The sequence below is a fragment of the Ornithorhynchus anatinus genome, chromosome 17 (assembly GCF_004115215.2).
Source record: "Ornithorhynchus anatinus isolate Pmale09 chromosome 17, mOrnAna1.pri.v4, whole genome shotgun sequence".
Taxonomy (NCBI): domain Eukaryota; kingdom Metazoa; phylum Chordata; class Mammalia; order Monotremata; family Ornithorhynchidae; genus Ornithorhynchus; species Ornithorhynchus anatinus.
The window spans coordinates 41,881,275-41,903,135 of record NC_041744.1 but is presented as its reverse complement, the minus strand read 5'-3'; the positions used below and the strand labels follow the sequence as shown (position 1 = coordinate 41,903,135).

The window sequence follows — 21,861 nt, the reverse complement described above, 5'->3', positions numbered from 1 at the left end:
CCGTGAGTGACAAACACCATTACATAGTCAGAGCCCCGGGACCACAAGTTGCTTGAAGCAGCCCAATGCTGCTTGCCCTCCTCGACTCATCTCTTGCTGGAAGCCAGTGCTTTTGTCTTGCTTTTCTCACTTATGGAGAGAAGTATTATTGCATTTCATCTGATTGCTGTGGAGTAAACTCTTAGGCTTAATTAAAATTAGTAAATTTAAAGAACTGATCAAGTCCCGCATTCCATTTCTCCCAATTCTTTGAAGCAGACTCTGCCTGCTAACAACATTGCTTCTGACCTGTGATGAGTGCATTTTGACAGAGATTCCTTCTACTTTTATATTTTATTCCACTTTCCTGTTTTCTCCTTCCAGAACAGCATACACAGTGTGCAACTGTAAGAGTCCCTCAGAAATCAGGCAGCAGGAACCCACCTTCAACATCTCCTTCTGGTACTGTACTTTTCAACTTTCTCTTTACTTAGTTTTGTGTTCTGAATAGGGCAGGGTTAAGAGCAGAGATTGTGTCTAGCACAGCGAGTGCTCAGTAAATTCTGTTGAGTGACGTTAAAGATGCGTTACAGAAGAGCAAGTGGAAATGTTCTTGTAGTATTTCCATGTCTTTTTGTCATAGATAGGAATTTAGGGGAGCTTTGAATAAGAAATAATTTGAACTATGTAAAAAAGACTACCCCGGACATTGCCTGAAGGTTTTTGGTTTGTTTCATGATTCCAAATTCATGTTTCAGTTTAATTTAACTATTCATAAAGGGGGGAATATAGATATGCTCATTATACAGCTCTTTGAAATTGTGAGAACCTATTATTGTACCATCACTTTTCCCTTAGATGTACATATTATAAATTCGGGTCTACACTAGAATACTTAGAAAAATAACACAAAATTCCTACGTACTATCATCCTAAACATCACTGGTAATTTATTCACCTTTTTAAAAAAAAATAATTCAAAGCATAACATCACATTATTAAGGCCCAGAGGGAATGCTGATCAATAGCTTGTAAATGTGGGCAGAGAAAATGAATAATGGCATTTGTTAAGTGCTTACTATGTACTAAGCGCTGAAGACCACGGTGACTACTGAGGAAACCGCCTACCACGTCATGGTGCTACAGCACAGCATCAGAACTTTGTTATTGTCACTTTGACTGTCAAAGGGTTTTGTTCAAAAAAACCTTTTCAAGTTTAAAGAAAGCTGTGTGATTTTGTTCTGAAAATGAGAAACGACCCAGGAAGATGCTTGCAGAAATGTCCCGTGTCTGTAGCTAATTGACTCAGGCAGTTGAAAAATGCTAGGGAGATCCTCCTGCCTATTACCAGCTCTTTCAGTGACTCTTGCAGATTCCTTGGGGAGCATGTGCTTGGAAATGGCTTTGTGAACTGGCCAACTCCTCACCCACTGTGTGAGAAGCACTCTATGTCCTAGTGGGAACATGGCTGACAGAAAAGGGGGGACCGTGCAAATGGTTCAGAGCAAACCACCGTCACTGTAATCAATTCCTTCTCTCAGCTTCTCCATCTTGAAGATTCAGGACTGAGGTCTGTCCATCTTTTCAGCTGAGCAACCCCATCAACGTGGCAGCGTGGCTCAGTGGAAAGAGCACGGGCTTTGGAGTCAGAGGTCATGAGTTCGAATCCCGGCTCTGCCACTTGTCAGCTGTCTGACTGTGGGCAAGTCACTTAACTTCTCTTTGCCTCAGTTACCTCATCTGTAAAATGGGGATTAAGATTGTGAGCCCCACATGGGACAACCTGATTCCCCTGTGTCTACCCCAGCACTTAGAACAGTGCTCTGCACATAGTAAGCGCTTAACAAATACCAACATTATTATTATTATTATCAACAACTAAAGGAGGGGTTGGGATATGAATATGAGTCTTTGCAGGAGGCTGCAAAAATAGAAGCTCATTCTGGCTGTGGTAGCATTTCAATGGCTACAGAGGAGTTTTTCCATTTTAGGTTGAACAACTGCTTTCTTCATTAAGTACCTTGTATGTAGCAAAGTAACTCCTTCTGAACACCTCTGGTCACCTAGGATCACCGTTTCCATCAACACATTTTATAAAGATATCCACTTTCTTGAAAATTGACCAAGAATTTTTAATCCCAAAATCCTACTTAGTGATGGAGACCACACCTGATTCTAATAATAATGTTGGTATTTGTTAAGCGCTTACTATGTGCCGAGCACTGTTCTAAGCACTGGGGTAGACACAGGGGAATCAGATTGTCCCACGTGGGGCTCACAGTCTTCATCCCCATTTTACAGATGAGGGAACTGAGGCACAGAGAAGTTAAGTGACTTGCCCACAGTCACACAGCTGACAAGTGGCGGAGGTGGGATTCGAACTCATGACCTCTGACTCCAAAGCCCGTGCTCTTTCCACTGAGCCATGCTGCTTCTCAGATTCTGTTTTGTCACCTTGTAATGATGCGGTGAATTTCCAAACTTTGTTGAGGTCCTAATAGGGTGATCCTGTAAATAAGAAGCAACAAACTCATTAACTCCTGCATCATCCATTTCTAAATTAAGTTTCCTTCCCAGTTTAACAATTTCTCTGGTTATCTACTTTGGGGCCTCTTCTACCCCTTGAAAATCTAGCACACACTGTGGGCACAGCCTCCTCCCAAATCTATTCATTGTTGAGTGCTTAATCTCAGCCCAGGAAAGGAGGAGGCAGGGAAGAATTTACTTACTTGAATCTCTCAGTAGGAATTTCAAGGGAACTGAAAGCCTTATTCACCTGGGTTGTTAAATATACGGGGCACCAGAAAAGGTTGTTGTCATCACTCAGTTGAAAACCATGAGCGGAGTTGCTCTGTGGCGTGTGTGTGTGTGTGTGTGTGTAGATGGAGAAACCCCTTCCATTCCTGAAATCTCCCAAACCAGGTGCTGCCCCATTCAGGAGTTGGGAAGAGGTTGGGGAAAAGGAGAAGCCACTCTTACTTCGCTTATCCTGTACATTTCCTGGAAGGAGCAATTGGGAGATAAAAGTCTCAATCCAGAAGCCTCTCCAGCTGATCGTGGATCACATGACCCCAAACCTGCATCTACACAGGGACAAACGGCCATTTGGGTCCATTTCCAAGGCCACACTGAATTATGATCAGCATCCTTTCATTCTGAGTAAGAGCAGTATTGTTTATCTTGGATAGGTTAGAGGTCCTCAGTACTCTGGAGTTTTGTGAAGCCGATACTGGCTTCTGCTGGTGCAGACATGACCAATGAATACATTACTCTCTTGCTCAGCATAAGGAGGGTGCGTCCTAGCACACACATGTGAGCCATCAAATGCAGAGAAAATGGTGGAGAACAAGAGTCAGCCTGGAGGGGCCCAATCATTTGATTAATAATAGTTTCCGAGCACTTATTTGCTTACTCTCTTACTTTAGCACTGTACTAAAAGCCTAGAAGAATACAATGAGTTAGTAGACCAAGTTAAAAACTGTGTGAAATGTCAACTAAGCAGATGAACAAGGAGCAGGTCACACATGGCACCCACTAGTCTCAAGAAGCCTTCCCTCAGGCACTCACACATCTCTGAGCTGTTAATAATTCTCAGGTGCGAAAACCAAAAGCAGAGCCCAGGAGGGAAGGAGCTGTCATATTTCCTAAGTTGGTAATGTCTCACACCAAATAAAAGGAGACAAAATGTTTCTGTTGCTTCATGGAAGTTGTGCTTCATGGCATCCTTATACCATTTATTTGGTCCTCTGGGTTTTGTCTTCCTTTTTCTGCTCTTAGTTTCCACCATATCAGGCTTCAGTGGCTTCATACGCCTAACAGATAAGATCAAATAGATGCATAAATTCAGGCCATATTAATAGGTCATTTCTTAGATACACAAAATCACCTAGACTGTGTTTCGGGTTTCTCAGCATAGAACATGAAGCTGGGAGACCTGATTCAACTTTGACTGTTCTCCATTGCAGGTCCTGGGTCTCGGCATCCTTGTCGGTGGGTGGCCACTGTTCTGGGGATTGCTTCACTTTCGCTCCTACTCATCATTGTGTATCTGAGTGGTGAGTGTTCTGCCTGGGACACACCATGGCAGATCTGGTTTAATCTGGTTTCTTCTTCAACCCTAGCCTTTTGATCTTCTGGTCTTCATTCTGAATTACCCCAAGCTTCTTTAGGGGCATCAGGGAACGGCACAGGGAGAGGAGAGCAGGGCAGGCTAGTTAGCCCTACTCCACCAGAGCCCTGACTCTCTAGACACTGCATTAGACACTGCTGGTCCCCGGCTCCTAGCAGTGCTGGAAGTAGTAGTCTTAGTGCTGGATGGTCCCCAGTGACACCCTTCTCTGCTTTCTGCAGAATCTTGTTCTCTGGTGACCAACCGCTATTCTTCTAAGCACTGTGAAGGCCAGGAGACCAGCACCCGGGGTTACTAGTGCCCTCATGATCTGAGGGCCCCGGGAGGCCTGGAGTTCCAAGATCCAGATCATGGTTTCATTGTCCAGGATGGCCTGTGGATCTAACTGCACTCCCAGAACTTGAAACATGATTCAGATCCCACAGGCTTACATGGGGTCCTTCTGCCTGGATGTATCCACAATCCTCTGCCACAGGAACTCTGAGCCCATCTGAGAGTTGAGGGGGAGCCACACTGGACCCCAAATAGCAAGGAGGAATTCTGGGAACCCACAATCTCCATTTCATTGCAGCCACAGACTGGAGCAGTTGGATAAGGGAAGGAAGATTGTTTTACATTTTAGAATCATGGTTTTGTTCTCAGGGTGTATCTGTAGGTCAATACTACCTTTTGTGACTCTTTCATTGGCCTGTCTCAGAAAGCCAATCCATCCCTGGGCCTCACACTCCCAGAAGCCCCACCCAGAGTCCTGGCTTGAAAATATGCTTGGAGGTAACAAGAGTTCTCTTCTCCTTGGAGCAGGGCTCTCTGGGATCTAAGAAATGTCCCGTCCCTAAACCAGCTGTGCTAGTTTCTCCCACACCCATATTCCATTCTGTGACATCACAGAACAGGGGTTCCAGGTGATAGAGACAACACATTTTCTCATCTCAATATTTAACTTTCTTACCATTTTGTTTACAGCCCATAAGAACTGTGAAAATTCTCAGGGATCACAGAAAGGGAACACGAGTTTTTCCAACATTTCCTGTGTAGATGGTCCTGGGAACAAGAACTCAACATGGATTGCAGCCCTGAAGGAGGAGCTGTGCCCTGGCCAACAGGGTGAGGAGAGACTGTTGAATGCTGTGAGAAGCTGCCCTCAAATCAAAATTGATTCCTCTGACCATGTAGGAGAGAACCAGGGAGTTGGTAGCTTCATAAAGAGATTACTCAAATCTCAAATATTTTCCCACTGATGCTTCTTTAGAAAGATTTTTTATTGAGGAAATCTCAGCTCCGCCCTGGCCAGAACCCCTGAGAGACCAGGAAAGACCAAGGGCCAGAGAAGGAGATGGAGCAGGGAGGGGTGAGAGGAGAAAGGGTGAGCAGGGGGAACAGAGAAGGGCACACACAAGGACAGGCAGAGAGGAGGAGTTCAGGAACCAATACATTCATTGGTGTTTATTGAACAACCAGTAACACCCTTGTACAGCGCTTTGTTAACAAATGAAATAGTCAGTCAGTTTTATTTACTGAGTGCTTTTTGTGTGCAGAGCACACCATACCTCCACTACCACCAGCAATTATAAGGATAACAATTATAAGAGCAAAAAATGGATGAATATTTTGAAGCCACCCAGATAAATTCTTCAGGTAGCCCTGCTCCCTGAAGCCCAAACCTGTCATTCAGGAAGATTTTCCAATTTCTGATACACAAGGCCTCCAAACTGTCAGTCAGTCAATTGTTTTTATTGAGCACTTTTGTGTGCAGAGCACTGTACTAAGTATTCGGGAGAGTACTACGATACAACAACAAAGCAGAGATATTCCCTGCCTACAATTAGCTTACTGTCTAGAGGGGGAGACACATATTAATGTAAATACATAAAATTACAAATAAATTAAAAAACTGCTATTTACTATGCCAACAAAAAAGAAGGCACTTAGTAAGTGACCTCTTCCTGTGACACTCAGCTTATTCATTGATTCATTCAATAGTATTTATTGAGCGTTTACTGTGTGGGGAGCACTGTACTAAGCAGCATAGCTCAGTGGAAAGAGCACGGGCTTGGGAGTCAGAGGTCATGGGTTCGTATCCCAACTCTGCCACTTGTCAGCTGTGTGTCTGTGAGCAAGTCACTTAACTTCTCTGTGCCTCAGTTACCTCATCTGTAAAATGGGGATTAAGACTGTGAGCCTCATGTGGGACAACCTGATGATCTTGTATCTCCCCCAGCGCTTAGAACAGTGCTCAGCACATAGTAAGCACTTAACAAATACCAACATTATTATTACAATTCGGCAACAGATAGAGACAATCCCTGCCCAACGACGGGCTCACAGTAGTTCCAAACTTCTAATGGCTTGCAATCAGTCAGAAGCAATGTGTCCTTGGGGAAAGAGCATGGGCCTGGGAGGACCTTGGTTTTAATCCTGCTCACACTTAATACAGTGACTGGCTCATAGAAAGTGCTTAACAAATGCAGTTAAATAAAGTGATGGGCTGGAACTAAAATTATATTACTGTAATTGGGAGCTGACTGACACCTGACCCATATTTAGGCTCACTACCAAATTCATTTTTTGTCCTGTGTTCATATTTTTTTTTAAACTTGGCTATGTAACACTTAATAGGAAAACAATATTTAATCATATATTTATACAGTATAGTAATATATAACAATACATAGTATTGTTTTTTCTATATTTCAGTTCTTTTACAATATATACCCCTATTTGTAATATAACAAAATAAAAATGCTTTTTGATAGATTAACATAAATTAAAATTAATTGCTGATATAAAAAAATGGAATTGCACAGAGCTCAACTGTCCTTATTACAGTGTGGTATTCATTAAGCATTATGTGCCAAACACTGTCCTATGTGCTGTGGTAGCTGCAAGGTAATGAGATCAGACATAATTCTTGTTCTGCTTAGAACTCACTTAGAACTCACAGTCTAAGGGGGATGAAGAACAGTTGCTATGTTCCCATTTTACATATGAGGACACTGAGTCTCAGACCAGGTAAGTGACATGCCCAAGTCCATACAACAGGCAAGTGGTGGAGCCTGGATTAGAACCCAGGTTCTCTGAGTCCCAGACCTTTGCTCTTATTGAAGGCACATCTCCTCCAAGAGCCCTACTTTCTTCTTCTCCCACTCCCTTCTGCTTCACCCTGACTTGCTCCTTTTATTCATCCCCCCTTCCAGTCCCACACAACTTATGTAAATAGCTATAATTTTTAAATTTATATTAATATTTGTTTCCCCCCTCTAGACTGTAAACTCATTGTGGGCAGGGAATGTATCTGGTTATTATATTATACTCTCCCAAGCACTTATTACAGTGTTCTGCACACAGTAAGCACTCAATAAAAATGGTTGAATAAATGAATGAATGAATGAACTCTCCACTAGGCCACGCTGGAACAAAATAATATACTTTAAATACTAAAACAAATATGTAAGTTTTAAAAATAAATCACATCTCCACCAGCTAATTTATCTTCTTCCCAGAATTTATCCTGCAACTACCATTTCAATACTTCTGCACAAACAATGCATTTGTGAACTCACCAACCCTCATAACACTTCTGCCTATATTGACTTTCATCCCCTCATGCTTAAACAAGTACATATCTGTTTCTCCTCCTTCCTCCCATCTGCAAATTATTTTAGTGCCCATCTTCTGCCCTAGATTGGAAGCTCCAAGAGGGCAGGGATTATGTCTAATAATTCTATTGTACTCTCCCAAGTGTTCAGTATAGTGCTGGGCACACAGTAAACTCTTAGTAAACACTATCAGTTGATTGAATGAAAAGTCTTCCATTTCATTATTCAGCTTCTTATTGAACTAGGGAAGCATCATGGCCTAGTGGATAAAGCATGGGTCTGGGAGTCGGAAGACTTTCACTCATCAATCGTATTTACTGCGTGCTTACTGTGTGCAGAGCACTGTACTAAGTACTTGGGAAAGTACAATACAGCAATAAAGAGTGACAAAACCCCCGCCCATAACAAGTTCACAGTCTAGTGGGGGTTTTAATTTCAGCTCTGCCACTTGTGTGTTTTGTGACCTTGGGCAAGTCACTTAACTTCTCTCTGCTTCATTATGTCATCTGTAAAATGGGGATAAGAATTTGAGCCTCATGTGGGACAAGGACTGTGCTCAACCTGATAAGAACTTAGTACAATGTCTAGTACATAGTAAGGACTTTAACAAATGCCATAAAAAAAGCTCAGTACCATTATTCTCCTTAAACCTTCCATATTTACAGATTTGACTATCACTGTATCTTCAAGACATTAAATTACAAGTCAACCAAATGAGAAAATGCAAATAAAAAACACCAACCCTGTTACACATTCTCTTTCTTATACACCCTCCACCACACTTTATTTCAAATGCTCCCTCACATGCAGTGTCTCTCACAGGTCCTTTCTCACATCCTCTCTCGAGCTGTCTCACTTTTTCTCACACACAGATATTCACTTACACAACAGAGAGTCTTTCTTTCCCACAGCTCATCAGGTGCAGCAGAAGGAAAGGCAGTCATTTAGCACAGGGACAGTAGTTTGGTTAAGAGGAGAGGCTGCCGAGATTGGCTGTGTCTGAGGGAGCAGAGGAAAGTTTTGAAAGAAGAGAGTGAGCAGGATTAGGAGATTAGAGTAAAAAAGATATAATACAGAGTGGAAAGTGGAGGCGCAGGAGTTTGTGTTATCATAGGAGTTGCAAGATCTGGTAATAATGAGATCCAGGGTGGGTTCCATGTTGACTTGTGTCGGAGGTGAGTTATTGTTATTATTACTAATGTGCAAAGCACTGTAGTAATGATAACAACTCGCCTCGGCCACAAGTGCGCAAAGCACTGTAGTAATCCTTGGGAGAGTACAATATAGCAAGGAACAGAAACATTCCCTGCCCACAATGAGCTCACAGTCTAGAGAGGGAGACAGACTTTAATATACACAAATAAATTACAGATATATACTTATGTGATTTGGAGATGGGAGGGAGGATTCATGAAGGACGCAAGTCAGGGTGATGCAGGGGGAGTGGGAGAAGAGAGGAGGGGTTAGTCAGGGAAGGCTTCTTGGAGGAGATGTGCCTTCAATAAGGCTTTGAAGGGGGAGAAAGTTATCTGTCTGATATGAGGAGGGAGGGCGTTCCAGGGCAGAAGTAGGATGTGGGCGAGAGATCAACAGTGAGATAGATGACATCGAGGTACAATTAGAAGGTTAGTATTAGAGGAGAAGCAGCGTGGCTTAGTGGAAAGAGCATGGGCTTGTGAGTCAGGGGACATGGGTTCTAATCCTAGCTCCACTATTGTTTAGTGTGTGACCTTGAGCAAGCCACTGAACTTTTCTGTGGCTCAGTTACCTCATCTTTATAATGGGAATTAAGACTGTGACCCCTCCCATGGGACAATCTAATAATAATAATAATCATTATTTGTCAAGCGCTTACTATGTGCTGAACACTGTTCTAAGTGCTGGGGTAACTACAGGGTAATCAGATTGTCCCACGTGGGGCTTACATTTTCTAATCCTTATTTTTACAGATGAGGTCACTGAGGGCCAGAGAAGTAAAGTGACTTGCCCAAGGTCACACAGCTGACATAGTAAGCGCTCAATAAATACTATTGAATGAATGAATGAATGAAAAGTGGCAGAGGTGGGATTAGAACCCACGACCTCTGACTCCCAAGCCACTGAGCCTTACCTTGTATCTACCCCATCACTTAGAACAGTGCTTAGCATATAGCAAGCACTTAATAAATACCATAATTGTTATTATTATTAGGAAGAAAGTGTGCAGGCTGAATTTTAGTAGGCGAGTAGTGAGGTGAGGTAGGAGGGGCCCAAGTGATTAAGTGCTTTAAAGCCAATGGTGAGGAGTTTTTGTTTGATGCAGAGGTGATGTGGGGTTGGGACAGGAGGTCAGCGAGGAAGAGATTGGCGTGGGGACAAGAGGCCAGGAGGTCAGCGGGGTAGAGCGGGGAGTGGGGATGAGAGAAGGAAGTTGAGGGAAGGCATGAGTCTCATCTCGAAACCTAGAGATGGACCCTCCAGGCTGGGGGACCATGGTGACTAATAGCTGCAGACAGACTAGACATTTAGTGTGGAGGGAGATGATCTCAGGAGACAATGACTGTTAACATGACAGTGTACAAATTTTTGTCCATCTCCAAAATGCAAGAACTGAAATGATTGAAAACATCATAAATCTAGTTTTATTTCTTCTCCTATCCCTCAGATGCCATATGTGAGCTCTGCCCCCAGGGGTGGAAGCTGAACGGCAGCAGGTGTTACTACTTCTCAGAAGAGCTGCAAAACTGGACTGTGGGTGCCCAAGACTGTGCCAACAAGAAATCCTGGCTCCTGGTCCTAGAGGATGAGGCTGAAGCAGTGAGAATATGGAGGAGACCCCAGGGCCCCCAAAACAGCCACAAACCCCTATTCCATCCCCAAATTTATCTTGATTTGTTGTCTGTAGCTGTGTCAGTCTTGTCTTGTGGCTAAGGACTCAGGCTTTATCCTTCCAGGGGCGAGAGAGGAGGAGAGAGGGTGGGGGTGTCTGGGGAGAAGTCTGATGCTGTGTCCTTCCCAGACAGCTTAGAGCTGGTTGCTTCTCAGTGCAGGCTGGAGGGACTGTACTGACTGAGGGACTGTCAGGGCTCAGCCTGTTTCCATTGACTCCACAGGACAGGGTCCGTGCGATGAGGCCGAGAGATGAGCATTTCTGGATTGGTTACAAGTACAACACAACTCGAGGTCAGTGGATGTGGCTGGATGACTCTGGATTCTCTGGATACAGGTAGGCCCGGTCTCAGGTTTGGGACTTTGAGTTGAGGAAAACAGTACAGGAGAACAGCTCAGGGTGTACTCATAACTGAAACTTCATTGTCTGCTTTCCTTTAAATACCCAGTCCAGTCCCTTCTGCTCTTACTTCATGTTGCCTCTAGAAAACTGGTTTGAAAGGAAGATAGAGAGGGATGGAAAGAGGCTTCCAAGCTCTAGCAAGAGATTGATGGGAAGAGGACCCACCCTTGGGAGTGGCAGGTTAGAGATTCTCACAGGGAAAGAGGGCCTCAGCCCCATTCCTTCCGCATGATCTTTCTGGAGGACTTTGCCATGAACACTCCAGAAACTCCCTTCTCCACTGAAAGTGCCCTCTCAAAGGTCACCAATGACCTCCTTCTTGCCAAATCCAATGGCTCCTACTCTATCCTAATCCTCCTCGACCTCTCAGCTGCCTTTGACACTGTCGACCATCCCCTACTCCTCAACATTTTATCTCATTTTGGCTTCACGGACTCCATCCTCTCCTGGTTCTCCTCTTATTTCTCTGGCCGATCATTCTCAGTCTTCTTCGTGGGCTCCTCCTCCCCCTCCCATCTACTAACTGTAGGGGTTCCTCAGGGTCAGTTCTTGGCCCTCTTCTGTTTTCCATCAATACTCACTCCCCTTGTGAACTCATTCACTCCCAGGGCTTCAACTATCATCTCTATGCAGATGACACCCAAATCTACATCTCCTCCCCTGTTGTCTCCCCCTCCCTCCAGGCTCGTATCTCCTCCTGCCTTCAGGACGTCCGCCAAACTAATTCTCTTCCCCTCTTCAAAACCCTACTTAAAACTCACCTCCTCCAAGAGGCCTTCCCAGACTGAGCTCCCCTTCTCCCTCTACTCCCTCTACCACCCCCCCTTCACCTCTCCGCATCTTAACCCTCTTTTCCCCCCTTTCCCTCTGCTCCTCCCCCCTCCCTTCCCATCCCCTCAGCACTGTACTCGTCTGCTCAACTGTATATATTTTCATTACCCTATTTATTTTGTTAATGAAAGGTACATCACCTTGATTCTATTTAGTTGCCATTGTTTTTACGAGATGTTCTTCCCCTTGACTCTATTTATTGCCATTGTTCTTGTCTGCCTGTCTCCCTCGATTAGACTGTAAGCCCATCAAACGACAGGGACTGTCTCTATCTGTTGCCGACTTGTTCATTCCAAGTGCTTAGTACAGTGCTCTGCACATAGTAAGCGCTCAATAAATACTATTGAATTGAATACACCTGGATGTCTGCCCGCCACCTAAAACTCAACATGTCCAAGACTGAGCTCCTTATCTTCCCTCCCAAACTCTGTCCTCTCCCTGACTTCCCTGTCACTGTGGATGGCACTACCATCCTTCCCGTCTCATAGGTCCGCAACCTTGGTGTCATCCTTGACTCTGCTGTCTCATTTATCCCACACATCCAATCCGACACCGAAACCTGCCGGTCCCACCTTCACAATATAGCCAAGATCCACCTTTTCCTCTCCATCCAAACTGCTACCTTGCTGGTACAAGCTCTCATTAATATCCTGACTGGATTATTGTCTCAGACTCTTCTGTGATCTCCCATCCTCCTGTGTCTCCCCACTCCAGTCTGTTCTTCATTCCACTGACCAGATCATCTTTCTACAGAAGTGCTCTGAGCATGTCACTACCCTCCTCAAAAATTTCCAGTGGTTGCCTATCAACCTTCGCATGAAACCAAAACTTCTCACTCTTGGCTTCAAAGCTCTCTATCACCTTGCCCCCTCCTACCTCACCTCCCTTCTCTCCTTCTACAGCCCACTCCATACACTCCGTTCCTGTGCCGCTAACCTCCTCATGGTCCCTTATTCACTCCTGCCCAGCCATCGATCCCTGGCCCACGTCCTACCCCTGACCTGGAATGCCCTTCCTCCCCACATCCACCAAACTAACTCTCTTCCCCTCTTCAAAGCCCTTCTGAGAGCTTACCTTCTCCAGGAGGCCTTCCCAGACTGAGGCCTCCCTTTCTCTCTGCTCCTCCTCCCCTCCCATTCCCCCTTCTCCCGCCCTCTGCTCTCTCCTCCTTCCCCTCCCCAGAGCACTTGTGCATATTTGTATATATTATTTATTACTCTATTTTATTAATGATGTGTACATATCTATGATTCTATTTATCTTGATGATATTTACGCCAGACTACTTGTTTTGTTTTGTTGTCTTTCTCCCCCTTTTAGACTGTGAGCCAGTTGTTGGTCAGGGATTGTCTCTATCTGTTGCTGTATTGTACATTCCAAGTGCTTAGTACAGTGCTCTGCACATAGTAAGTGCTCGATAAATACGATTGAATGAATGAATGAATGAAATGATCTGTAACGTATTTTAAATACCTGAGATTAGAAATGGGCCTGGGAGCTAGAGGGCCTAAATTCTAATCCTGGTTCTACCATGTGCCTTCTATGTGACCTTGGGAAAGTCACTTAGCTTCTCTGTGCCTCAGTTACATCTGTAAACTGGGGATTAAATCCTACTCCCTCCTTCTTAGACAGTGAGCATCTTGTGGGACAGGATCTGTGTCCAACATGAATAACTTGTATCTGTCCTAGTGCTAAGAACAGTAGAACAGTGCTTGATACATAGTAATTCCTTAACAATTACCAAGCATCATATATATATACATACATATACATATACATATATATGCATATATACACAAATCAAGAGACAGATTGGAAGATGATGCCATAACCCTCTGGCATTAGAGACTGAAGACTGATGCAGGACCAGAACCAGGAGGTAGAGGAACTGCTTAAGGCCAGTGGTTGGACATCTTTTGATGCTCCTGCAATTTTCTCATCATAGCCCATTTTGCCTCCATACTCAAACTACCTTACCTTGATGACCAAACTGACACCCTCAACACCATCCTCTTTACTGGACTAAAATTATTCCCCACAGCCCTGGATCACCTCCACAGTCTGCTCTCTTCTCTGAAAGACCCAAGGTTGAGACAGAGCCAGGCAGACAGAGATCAGAGAAGTCAGAAAACCAATGGAACTTTAGACACACAGGCATCAGATGAAACCCAGGATAGCCAGCATACAGATATCGAGGCTGACAGTGGGAAAGCAGGAATTGTAAAAATTTACCCATTTTATTTGTCTGCATGCTCTGAATTTACCTATTTTCCATGAGCTACAGGACATATCACCAAATGATGATGTATTTCTGTGAAATACGTTTGATGTGGAAGCAAGTTCATATGGGGAAGTGGAAAGTAAGGGGATCTTCCTGGGGTGTGGTAGGGGGAAATGGGGTTTAGGGTCAGTGTGTTTTTCAAAGATTCAGCATTTGCTCCCTTGACAGTCCCAGGGAAAAGGAACTGGTTTGAGACATTTTTATGCCTGGGGTATGTGGAGACAGGCACAAAGTAAGAACTCAATGAATATAATTGATTGATTGATTGACTGATTCACATCAGGAGGGCTGATGTGAAATCCATCTCACACTCTGTCCTGCCTAAGCACGTGCTCTCTATATATCTGCAGTGAAGGGCAGAGGTGCATTCAACACGAGATTGGCATTGCAGCATGAGAAGATGCTGATTCAAGAGGGCTGCTACCTCTTCACCAATCACAAAGAGAAATCTTTCTCCCACCTGAACAAGAGAACTGAAAGCACTTTCTATCTAGAGCAAGATTAGGAAGCACCATTCCACCTCTCCCATCCTTTTCTTCCCCTTTCATCCAAGCCCATGACAAACACCTCAGTCACCCACTCCAGATACTAGTCATAGACCCTACCTCCAACTTTTTGAACCATTGTGATCCCTTTCTAACATCTCTTCTCTCTTTCTCCATCCTCACAATGATCCTTGGGGACTTCAATATCCACAAAAATATTCCTAATGACCCTTCTGCTTACCACTTTCCTCAACTCCACTGACTTCCTTCTCCACCCCGGTTTGTCCACTCACCAACTTGGACACACACTTGATATCATTTCTAGTCACTGTACACTCTCTACCCTCACCAACTCTGCAATCCCTCTATCTGAACACAATTTCCTCTTTTGCGTTCTGCCTGACACATCTACTCCCCACAAATCTGTCCTGTTCCCTCACAGAGATTGGCTCCAATTTTCTCAAGCCATCATAGTCCATTTAGCCTCCATACCCAAACTACCTTCCCTAGATGACCAAATTGAGACCCTCATCACCACCCTCTCTACTGAACTCAAATCACTCACTCCCCTATCTCTTTGTTGATCCCATACCACTAACCCCATAGCCCTGGTTCATCTCCACAGTCTGCTTTTTTCACTAATGTGTCTGAGCTGCAGAGCACTCTGAGCAGACACACAAATATCAGGCTGACCTCATCCACCTCAAGTTCATCCTTGTGTGCTTTAACTCTGTTCTCACCCATGCCCAGCAAAATGATTTATTTAGCCTTACTGATACCGCTGACCATTGCCCTTGCCAGGTATTCCAGTCATTTAACTCCCTCCTCAGTCCCCCCGTACTTCTACTTCTCCCATCTCTGTCCCCTAATGATGTGGCCACCTACCTTATTGAGAAAATTGAAACTATCAGTCATGAACTCCCTTACATCTCCCCTGCTTCTCTCCAGTTCCTCCCTCTTTTTGCCCCTTCTTCAACTCTCCCATCTTTCCTAGGAGTTTCTCAAGATCTCCTAAAGACATCTCCTGCCTTCTCTCAAAATCCACCCCTCCGCTTGCATATCCAATCACATCCCTTTGCACTTTATCAAAGCACTTTCCTTCTCCCTTCTTTCCTACCTGACTGCCATCTTCAACTTTTTGCTCTCTAATGGCTTTTTCCCTACTGCTTTCAAACATGTTCATAGTAATAATAATGTTAATAATTAGGGTACTTGTTAAGTGCTTACTATAGGCCAAACGCTGTTTTAAGTCCTGGGGTAGATACAAGTTAGGCAGGTTGGACACAGTCTCCATTCCACATAGGGCTCACACTCTTAATCCTCATTTTACAGATGAGGTAACTGAGGCCCAGAGAAGGAAAATGACTTGCTCAAGGTCACACGATAGACATACTATCCTAGGAAAACCCTCCCTTTACCCCACAGCTCCCTCCAGATATCGCCCATCTCCCTCCTACCTTTCCTCTCCAAACTTCTTGAGCGAGTTGTCTGTATCAGCTGTCTACACCAGCTGCCTCAAGTTACTCTCCTCCAGTTCTCTCCTTGGCCCACTCCAATCTGACTTCCATCCCCATCACTCCACAGAAACCTCCCTCCCAATGGTCACCAACGATTGCCTTCTTGCCAAATCCAGTGGCCTCTACTCCATCTTAATCCTCCTTGACCTCTCAGCTCTTTGACCCTTTGGTCCACCTCCTTCTCCTGGAAACAGTACCCAACAGTGGGTTCACTGACACAGTCTTCTCCTGGTTCTCTTGCTATCTCTCTGGCCACTCATTCTCAGGCTCTTTCACAGGCTTCTCCTCAGCTTCCTACCCGCTAACTGTAGGAGTCCCTCAGAGCTTCAGTTCTGGTTCCCCTTCTACTTTTCATCTACAACTACTCTCTTGGAGAACACATTCGCTCCTATGGCCTTCAACTACCACCTCTATGTGGATAATCCCCAAATCTAAATCCCCAGTTCTGATCTCTCTCCCTCTCTGCAGTCTCTCAATTTTGCCTTCAAGAAATCTCTACTTGGATGTCCTGCCTCAAACCTAACATGTCCAAAACTCAACTCCTTATCTTCCCACCCAACCCCTGTCCTTCCTATGATTTTCCAATCATGGTAGACAGCACCACCATCCTTCCTGTCTCACAAGTCTGTAACTTTGACCTTATCCTTGACTCATCTCTTTAATTCAACCCACATATGCAGTCTATCACGAAATCCTGTCAGTTCAACTTTCACAAAATCACTAAAATCTGACCTTTCATTTGGAGACCTCCAAAGTGCTATCACATTAACCCAAGCACTTATCCTATCTTGTCTTGATTACTGTATCGGCCTCCTTGCTGATCTCCCTGCCTCCCATCTCTCCCCAACCCAGGACATACTTCACTCTGCTGCCCAGATCATTTTTCTACAGAATCATTCAGTCCATGTTTCTCCATTCTTCAAGAACCTTTAGTGTGCCCATCCACCTCCACATCAAAGCGAAACTCTTTACCATCAACTTTGAAGCACTCAATCACCTTGCACCCTCCTGCCTCACCACACTGCTTTCCTACTACAACCCAGCCCACACAGTTCACCCTTCTAATGCTAACCTACTCACTGTACTTCGATTTTGTCTATTTCATCACCGACCTCTTACCCACCTCCTGCCTCTGGCCTGGAACACCTTCCCTCTTCCTATCCAAAAGACAATTACTCGCCTCACCTTCCAAGTCTTACTGAAAACACATTTCCTCCAGAAAGCCTTCCCTGACTAAGCCCTCATTTCTTCTTTTCTCACTCATCTGAGTCACTCTGACTTGCTTCTTTTATTAACTCCTCTCAGCCCCACAGCACTTACATACATATCTCTAATTTTATTATTAATATTAATGTCTGTCATCTCCTCTAGACTGTGAGCTCATTCTGAGCAGGGAATGTGTCTAGCAACTCCCTCATATTGTTATATTGTACTCTCCCAAGCAATAAGTACAGTGCTCTGTATAAGTGCTCAATAAATACGATTGACTGACTGATGAAACAAGTAACCAAGACCTCTCCTCACTCCCTTCAGTTTCCCCCACACTATTCCCCATTTTTTTCTTTCCTGACTATGGGTATACCATTATTTTGTGACTCTCAATTTTGTGAGCAGTCCTTGAAAAATGATCTCCCATAAACTGCCAGGCACAGAGAGATCTACCTGCCTGAGGATCTGGCTGCTAATAAACTGAGACTTCTTACACTGGCCTTCTTTCCCTTGTACTGTAGCTCCTTGAGGGCCAGGAACAGTTTCTGATTCTCACTTCTGTATTCTTTCCCAGTGCTTAATACAGTGCTATGTGATACAGATAATAAGCACTCAATCAATACTATTATTATTACTACTAAGGGGTGGGCTTAGAAAAGAACCTCAGTCACTCATCCCAGGAGCAGGAATTGAGAGCTCTTTACAGAGCTTGACTGAAATTTTTCTTTATTTTGTTTTAACAAAAATCACCTGATCAAACAAAATTCCATTAAACTATCTTAAAATGCAAACACTATTTTGCCTTTTTACAGGTCATTTTTCTGCCATCCCATTGCCTTTTTCATAACTCTATCCCCATGTCTTGTCTTCCCCAAATGGTAACTCATTCCTTTCTCTCCAGCAGCTTCCTTCTTGATCCACTATAATTAGATTTTCATTCTTTCATTGAGGTAGCACCCTACAAACTCACCAATAAGTGCCTCATAGCCTTTCATTCTTCATCCCTTCTGTCATCTATTCTATGTGTACTTTTCAACCAGCAAGACTATGTGAGTTAATAATAATAATAATAATGTGTAGTATTTTTAAATGCTTACTATATTTAATCAGTAGTATTTATATTCCAGGTACCATATTAAGTGTTGGGTTTGATATATTTTAAGCAGATCAGGTATAATCCCTGCCTTATATGGGCCTTCACAGTATAAGGGGGAGGGAGAACAGGTATTCATTCCCATTTTCATACAAAGTAACTGAGGCACAGAGAGTTAAGTGACTTGCCCAAGGTCATACAACAGGCAAGTGGTGGAGCCAAAGCTAGAATCTAGATCTCTTGACTCTCAGGCCTGAGCTCGTTCCTCTGGGCCACACTGCTTCTCTCTCTCTCATTAGCTCAGTTGCATAGACCCCCTTTCCTTCTTCCTCCCTTATGCCATTTGTTTTAGTGTATATCTTCCCCTTGTAAGATACATGTGGTCACTTTTACTAATTAACCAATCAAAAGATAATATTTCATTCATTCATTCAATCTTAGTTATTGAGCACTTACTGTGTGCAGGGCACTGTACTAAGCACTTGGAAAGAACACTTGGGCAACAGATAGAGACAATCCCTACCCAACAATGGGCTCACAATCTAGAAGGGGGAGACAGACTACAAAATAAAACAAGACAAAACAAGCAGACAGGCATCAATACCATCAAAATAGATAAATAGAATCATAGATATATACACGTCATTAATAAAATAGAGTAATACATATGTACAAATATACACAAGTGCTGTGGGGTGGGGAAAGGGGGTAGAGCAGAGGAGCAGTTGGGAGGAGAGGGGGAGCAGAGGGAAAGGAAGGGCTCAGTCTGGGATGGCCTCCTGGAGAAGGTGAGCTCTCAATAGGGCTTTGAAGAAGGGAAGAGAGTTAGTTTGGCAGATGTGAAGAGGGAGGGCATTCCAGGTCAGTGCTAGGACGTGGGCCAGGGGTCGACGGCGGGACAGACGAGAACAAGGCACAGTAAGGAGGTTAGTGCCAGAGGAGTAGAGTGTGAGGGGTGGGCTGTAGAAGGAGAGAAGGAAGCTGAGGTGAGGTAGGAGGGGGCAAGGGGATGGAAAGCTTTGAAGCCAAGAGTGAGGAGTTTTGGCTTCATGAGAAGGTTGATAGGCAACCACTGGAGATTTTTGAGGAAGGTAGTGACGTGCCCAGAGCGTTTCTGTAGAAAGATAATCCAGGCAATGGAGTGAAGTATAGACTGAAGCGTGGAGAGGCAGGAGGATGGGAGATCAGAAAGGATTTATTGAGTACCAACAGCGTGGAGAGGCAGGAGGATGGGAGATCAGAAAGGATTTATTGAGTACCAACTCTGTGCAGGGCATTTGGTTATTGAGTGTTTTATGAAAGATAGTAAGGAGTTTCCGTTTGATGCAGAGGTGTGTAAGCAATCACTGGAGGCTTTTGAGGTGTGGGGAGATAGGAACTGATGTTTTTTCCAAAAAATGATCCAGGGAGTGGAGTGAAGTATGGATTGGAGTGGGGAGTTTTGGTTTTTGAGCTTGACTGTTTTCTGTTTTTGAGTTGATTCGGTTCAAAGATTTCATTGTTAGTAATCTTCTCATGAGGCTAACATTAGTAGTAATAATAATAATGATCATTTTTAATCATTATTAGATTTGCCAAGCACTATGCTACAACCTCGAGTAGATGCAAGATGTTTAGAACAAACACAGTCCCCATATAAGATGGGATTCACAAGCTAAGAGGGAGGGAGAGCCGGTATTTAAGCCTTAATTTACAGATGAAGAAACTGAGGCACTGAGAGGTTCCTCAAGGACATACTCAGTTCAGTGGTAGAGCATGGATTAGAACTCATGTCTCCTGATTCCCAGTGCTGTCCTTTTTCCACTAGACCAAACTATTAAAAATATATATGTATACAAGTACGTATTTATACTTATAATTTGACTTATTTTTTATTAATGACGTATATATATCTATAATTCTATTTATTTATAATGATGCTACTGATGCCCGCTTACTTGTTTTGATATTTGTCTCCCCGCTTCCAGCCTGTGAGCCCATTGTGAGCCCATTGGAATTGCACTTACCAAGCACACAATAAGTGCTCAATAAATATGATTGAATGAATGAATGAAGAAAGTCTCAATAGTAGAAAATACTAAAGAAACTGTGGTTTCTGTGCTAGCTGCTATTCTAGATTTATAGACCTTCAATTTCATATAGACCTACAAGGATATATGGCATCACAGTCTTCAAATTGTTTCTGTCAATCTTCTAAAAGCCATGATGGCTTTCTTGATTTTATATTTTACTTCACAGCTTATTAGGGTATATGTAGACAGTATACTGTTGAGGCAGCACAATTTTGTAAGACTATTTAGCTCTTTGTTCCTGGGTGTATGTTGGTAAATAACAAGATCTCAGAACAGTGAATGTGTGAGAGTCCAAGGGAGTCTGGGACAAAATCTGGAATTAAATACCTGCATTAATAATGCCCCTAATGCTGGAACTGGATATTTTGGGTGTGAGATATAGTGAGGCAGACCACTTCTCTCTCTAGGCTTGATTAAGAGTCATCTGAGAGTCTCTATAAATGGAAAAGGAAGCCTGGAGTTATCTCTTCTAGGTACCATCTCTTCGTTTCCCTACCTGCAATTTAATTTAATGTCTGCCTCCTCCACTAGATTGTAAACTCCTTATGAGCAAGGATCATGTGTACCCACTGTACTTTACTCTCCCAAGCGTCTAGTACAGTGCTCTGCACACAGTTAATGCTCAATGAATTCCGCTGATTGTTTGATTGGTCTTCCAAACAATCTAGTACCTCAACCCCAGGATCCAACATGCCTGTTTCATCTGTATGTGATTTTAGATGAGATAAAATAAATTACTTGTATTCTTTCCTTTCCAGGATAGAAATTAACTATCCCACTGGAAAAAACTGTGTTTCTTCCAAAGGAAAGTCTAGCATCACCCCTGAAGATTGTGACACTTCTCATCGTGCCTGGATCTGTAAGCGAAATGTGACTGTGCTGGAGCCCTGAATGTCTACAGGGAAGCTACCAGCATCCTCTGTGATGACCCTTTCTCACTGACTTTGTGTGCTTTGATTAAGGGCTTGAAGTCCTAAGATGAAGAGTCAGGACAGTACAGAAAATGAACCAAAAGCAGGAATTGGAATAAGAAAAACTCCTGGAATGTGAATCTCGAGGTAGCAGGGATGGGGGAGATGAAGGGGAAGGTGAGGGGAGGTGGGGGGATGGGGCAAATTGAGGAGGGCATTGCCATAGTTTGACTCCAACTGGGGCCTAGCAGCTGCTGATTCTTTAGTTTTCAGTATCTTTGACCTTATCTCTTCCATTTCACTCTTTGCCCCAAGGCCATGGTCTATGTGCTGGTATCTGCTTCCCCCAAGCCCACTTTCTTACCATCATGACCATCCCAGTCACCAACTTGCCCTTCTCACCCCTGAGATTTCCCCTTACCCATGGTGCAGAGGGGTAGGGACAACTGCTGGTGTTCTGCTTGGAAATGTTTTTAGTTTCGAATTGG

At 43.8% G+C, this 21,861-nt stretch overlaps 1 protein-coding gene and 1 long non-coding RNA gene across 5 annotated transcripts in view; one reads left to right on the top strand and one right to left on the bottom strand.

Annotated features, from left to right (window-relative positions):
- LOC114817767 (natural killer cells antigen CD94-like) overlaps positions 1 to 21,498 on the top strand; it is an 88,106-nt gene extending 66,608 nt beyond the window's left edge. For 2 of the 4 annotated variants that reach the window (XM_029081860.2, XM_029081855.2), the window contains exons 2-8: positions 364 to 441; positions 2,902 to 3,138; positions 3,945 to 4,034; positions 5,072 to 5,212; positions 10,349 to 10,500; positions 10,797 to 10,909; positions 21,221 to 21,498. In XM_029081860.2, the coding sequence (XP_028937693.1) occupies positions 3,045 to 3,138; positions 3,945 to 4,034; positions 5,072 to 5,212; positions 10,349 to 10,500; positions 10,797 to 10,909; positions 21,221 to 21,353 (723 nt within the window). In that variant the 5' untranslated portion in view covers positions 364 to 441; positions 2,902 to 3,044 and the 3' untranslated portion in view covers positions 21,354 to 21,498. The remainder of the gene's footprint in view (positions 1 to 363; positions 442 to 2,901; positions 3,139 to 3,944; positions 4,035 to 5,071; positions 5,213 to 10,348; positions 10,501 to 10,796; positions 10,910 to 21,220) is intronic. The other 2 variants (XM_029081858.2, XM_029081859.2) reach the window with 2 other exon arrangements.
- On the bottom strand, positions 3,667 to 4,944 carry LOC114817772. Its single transcript, XR_003765623.2, has 2 exons — positions 4,775 to 4,944; positions 3,667 to 3,791 (listed from the first exon to the last, which is right to left on the bottom strand). It is a non-coding gene; the product is annotated as an uncharacterized LOC114817772 (long non-coding RNA).
- Positions 21,499 to 21,861: the final 363 nt, after the last annotated feature.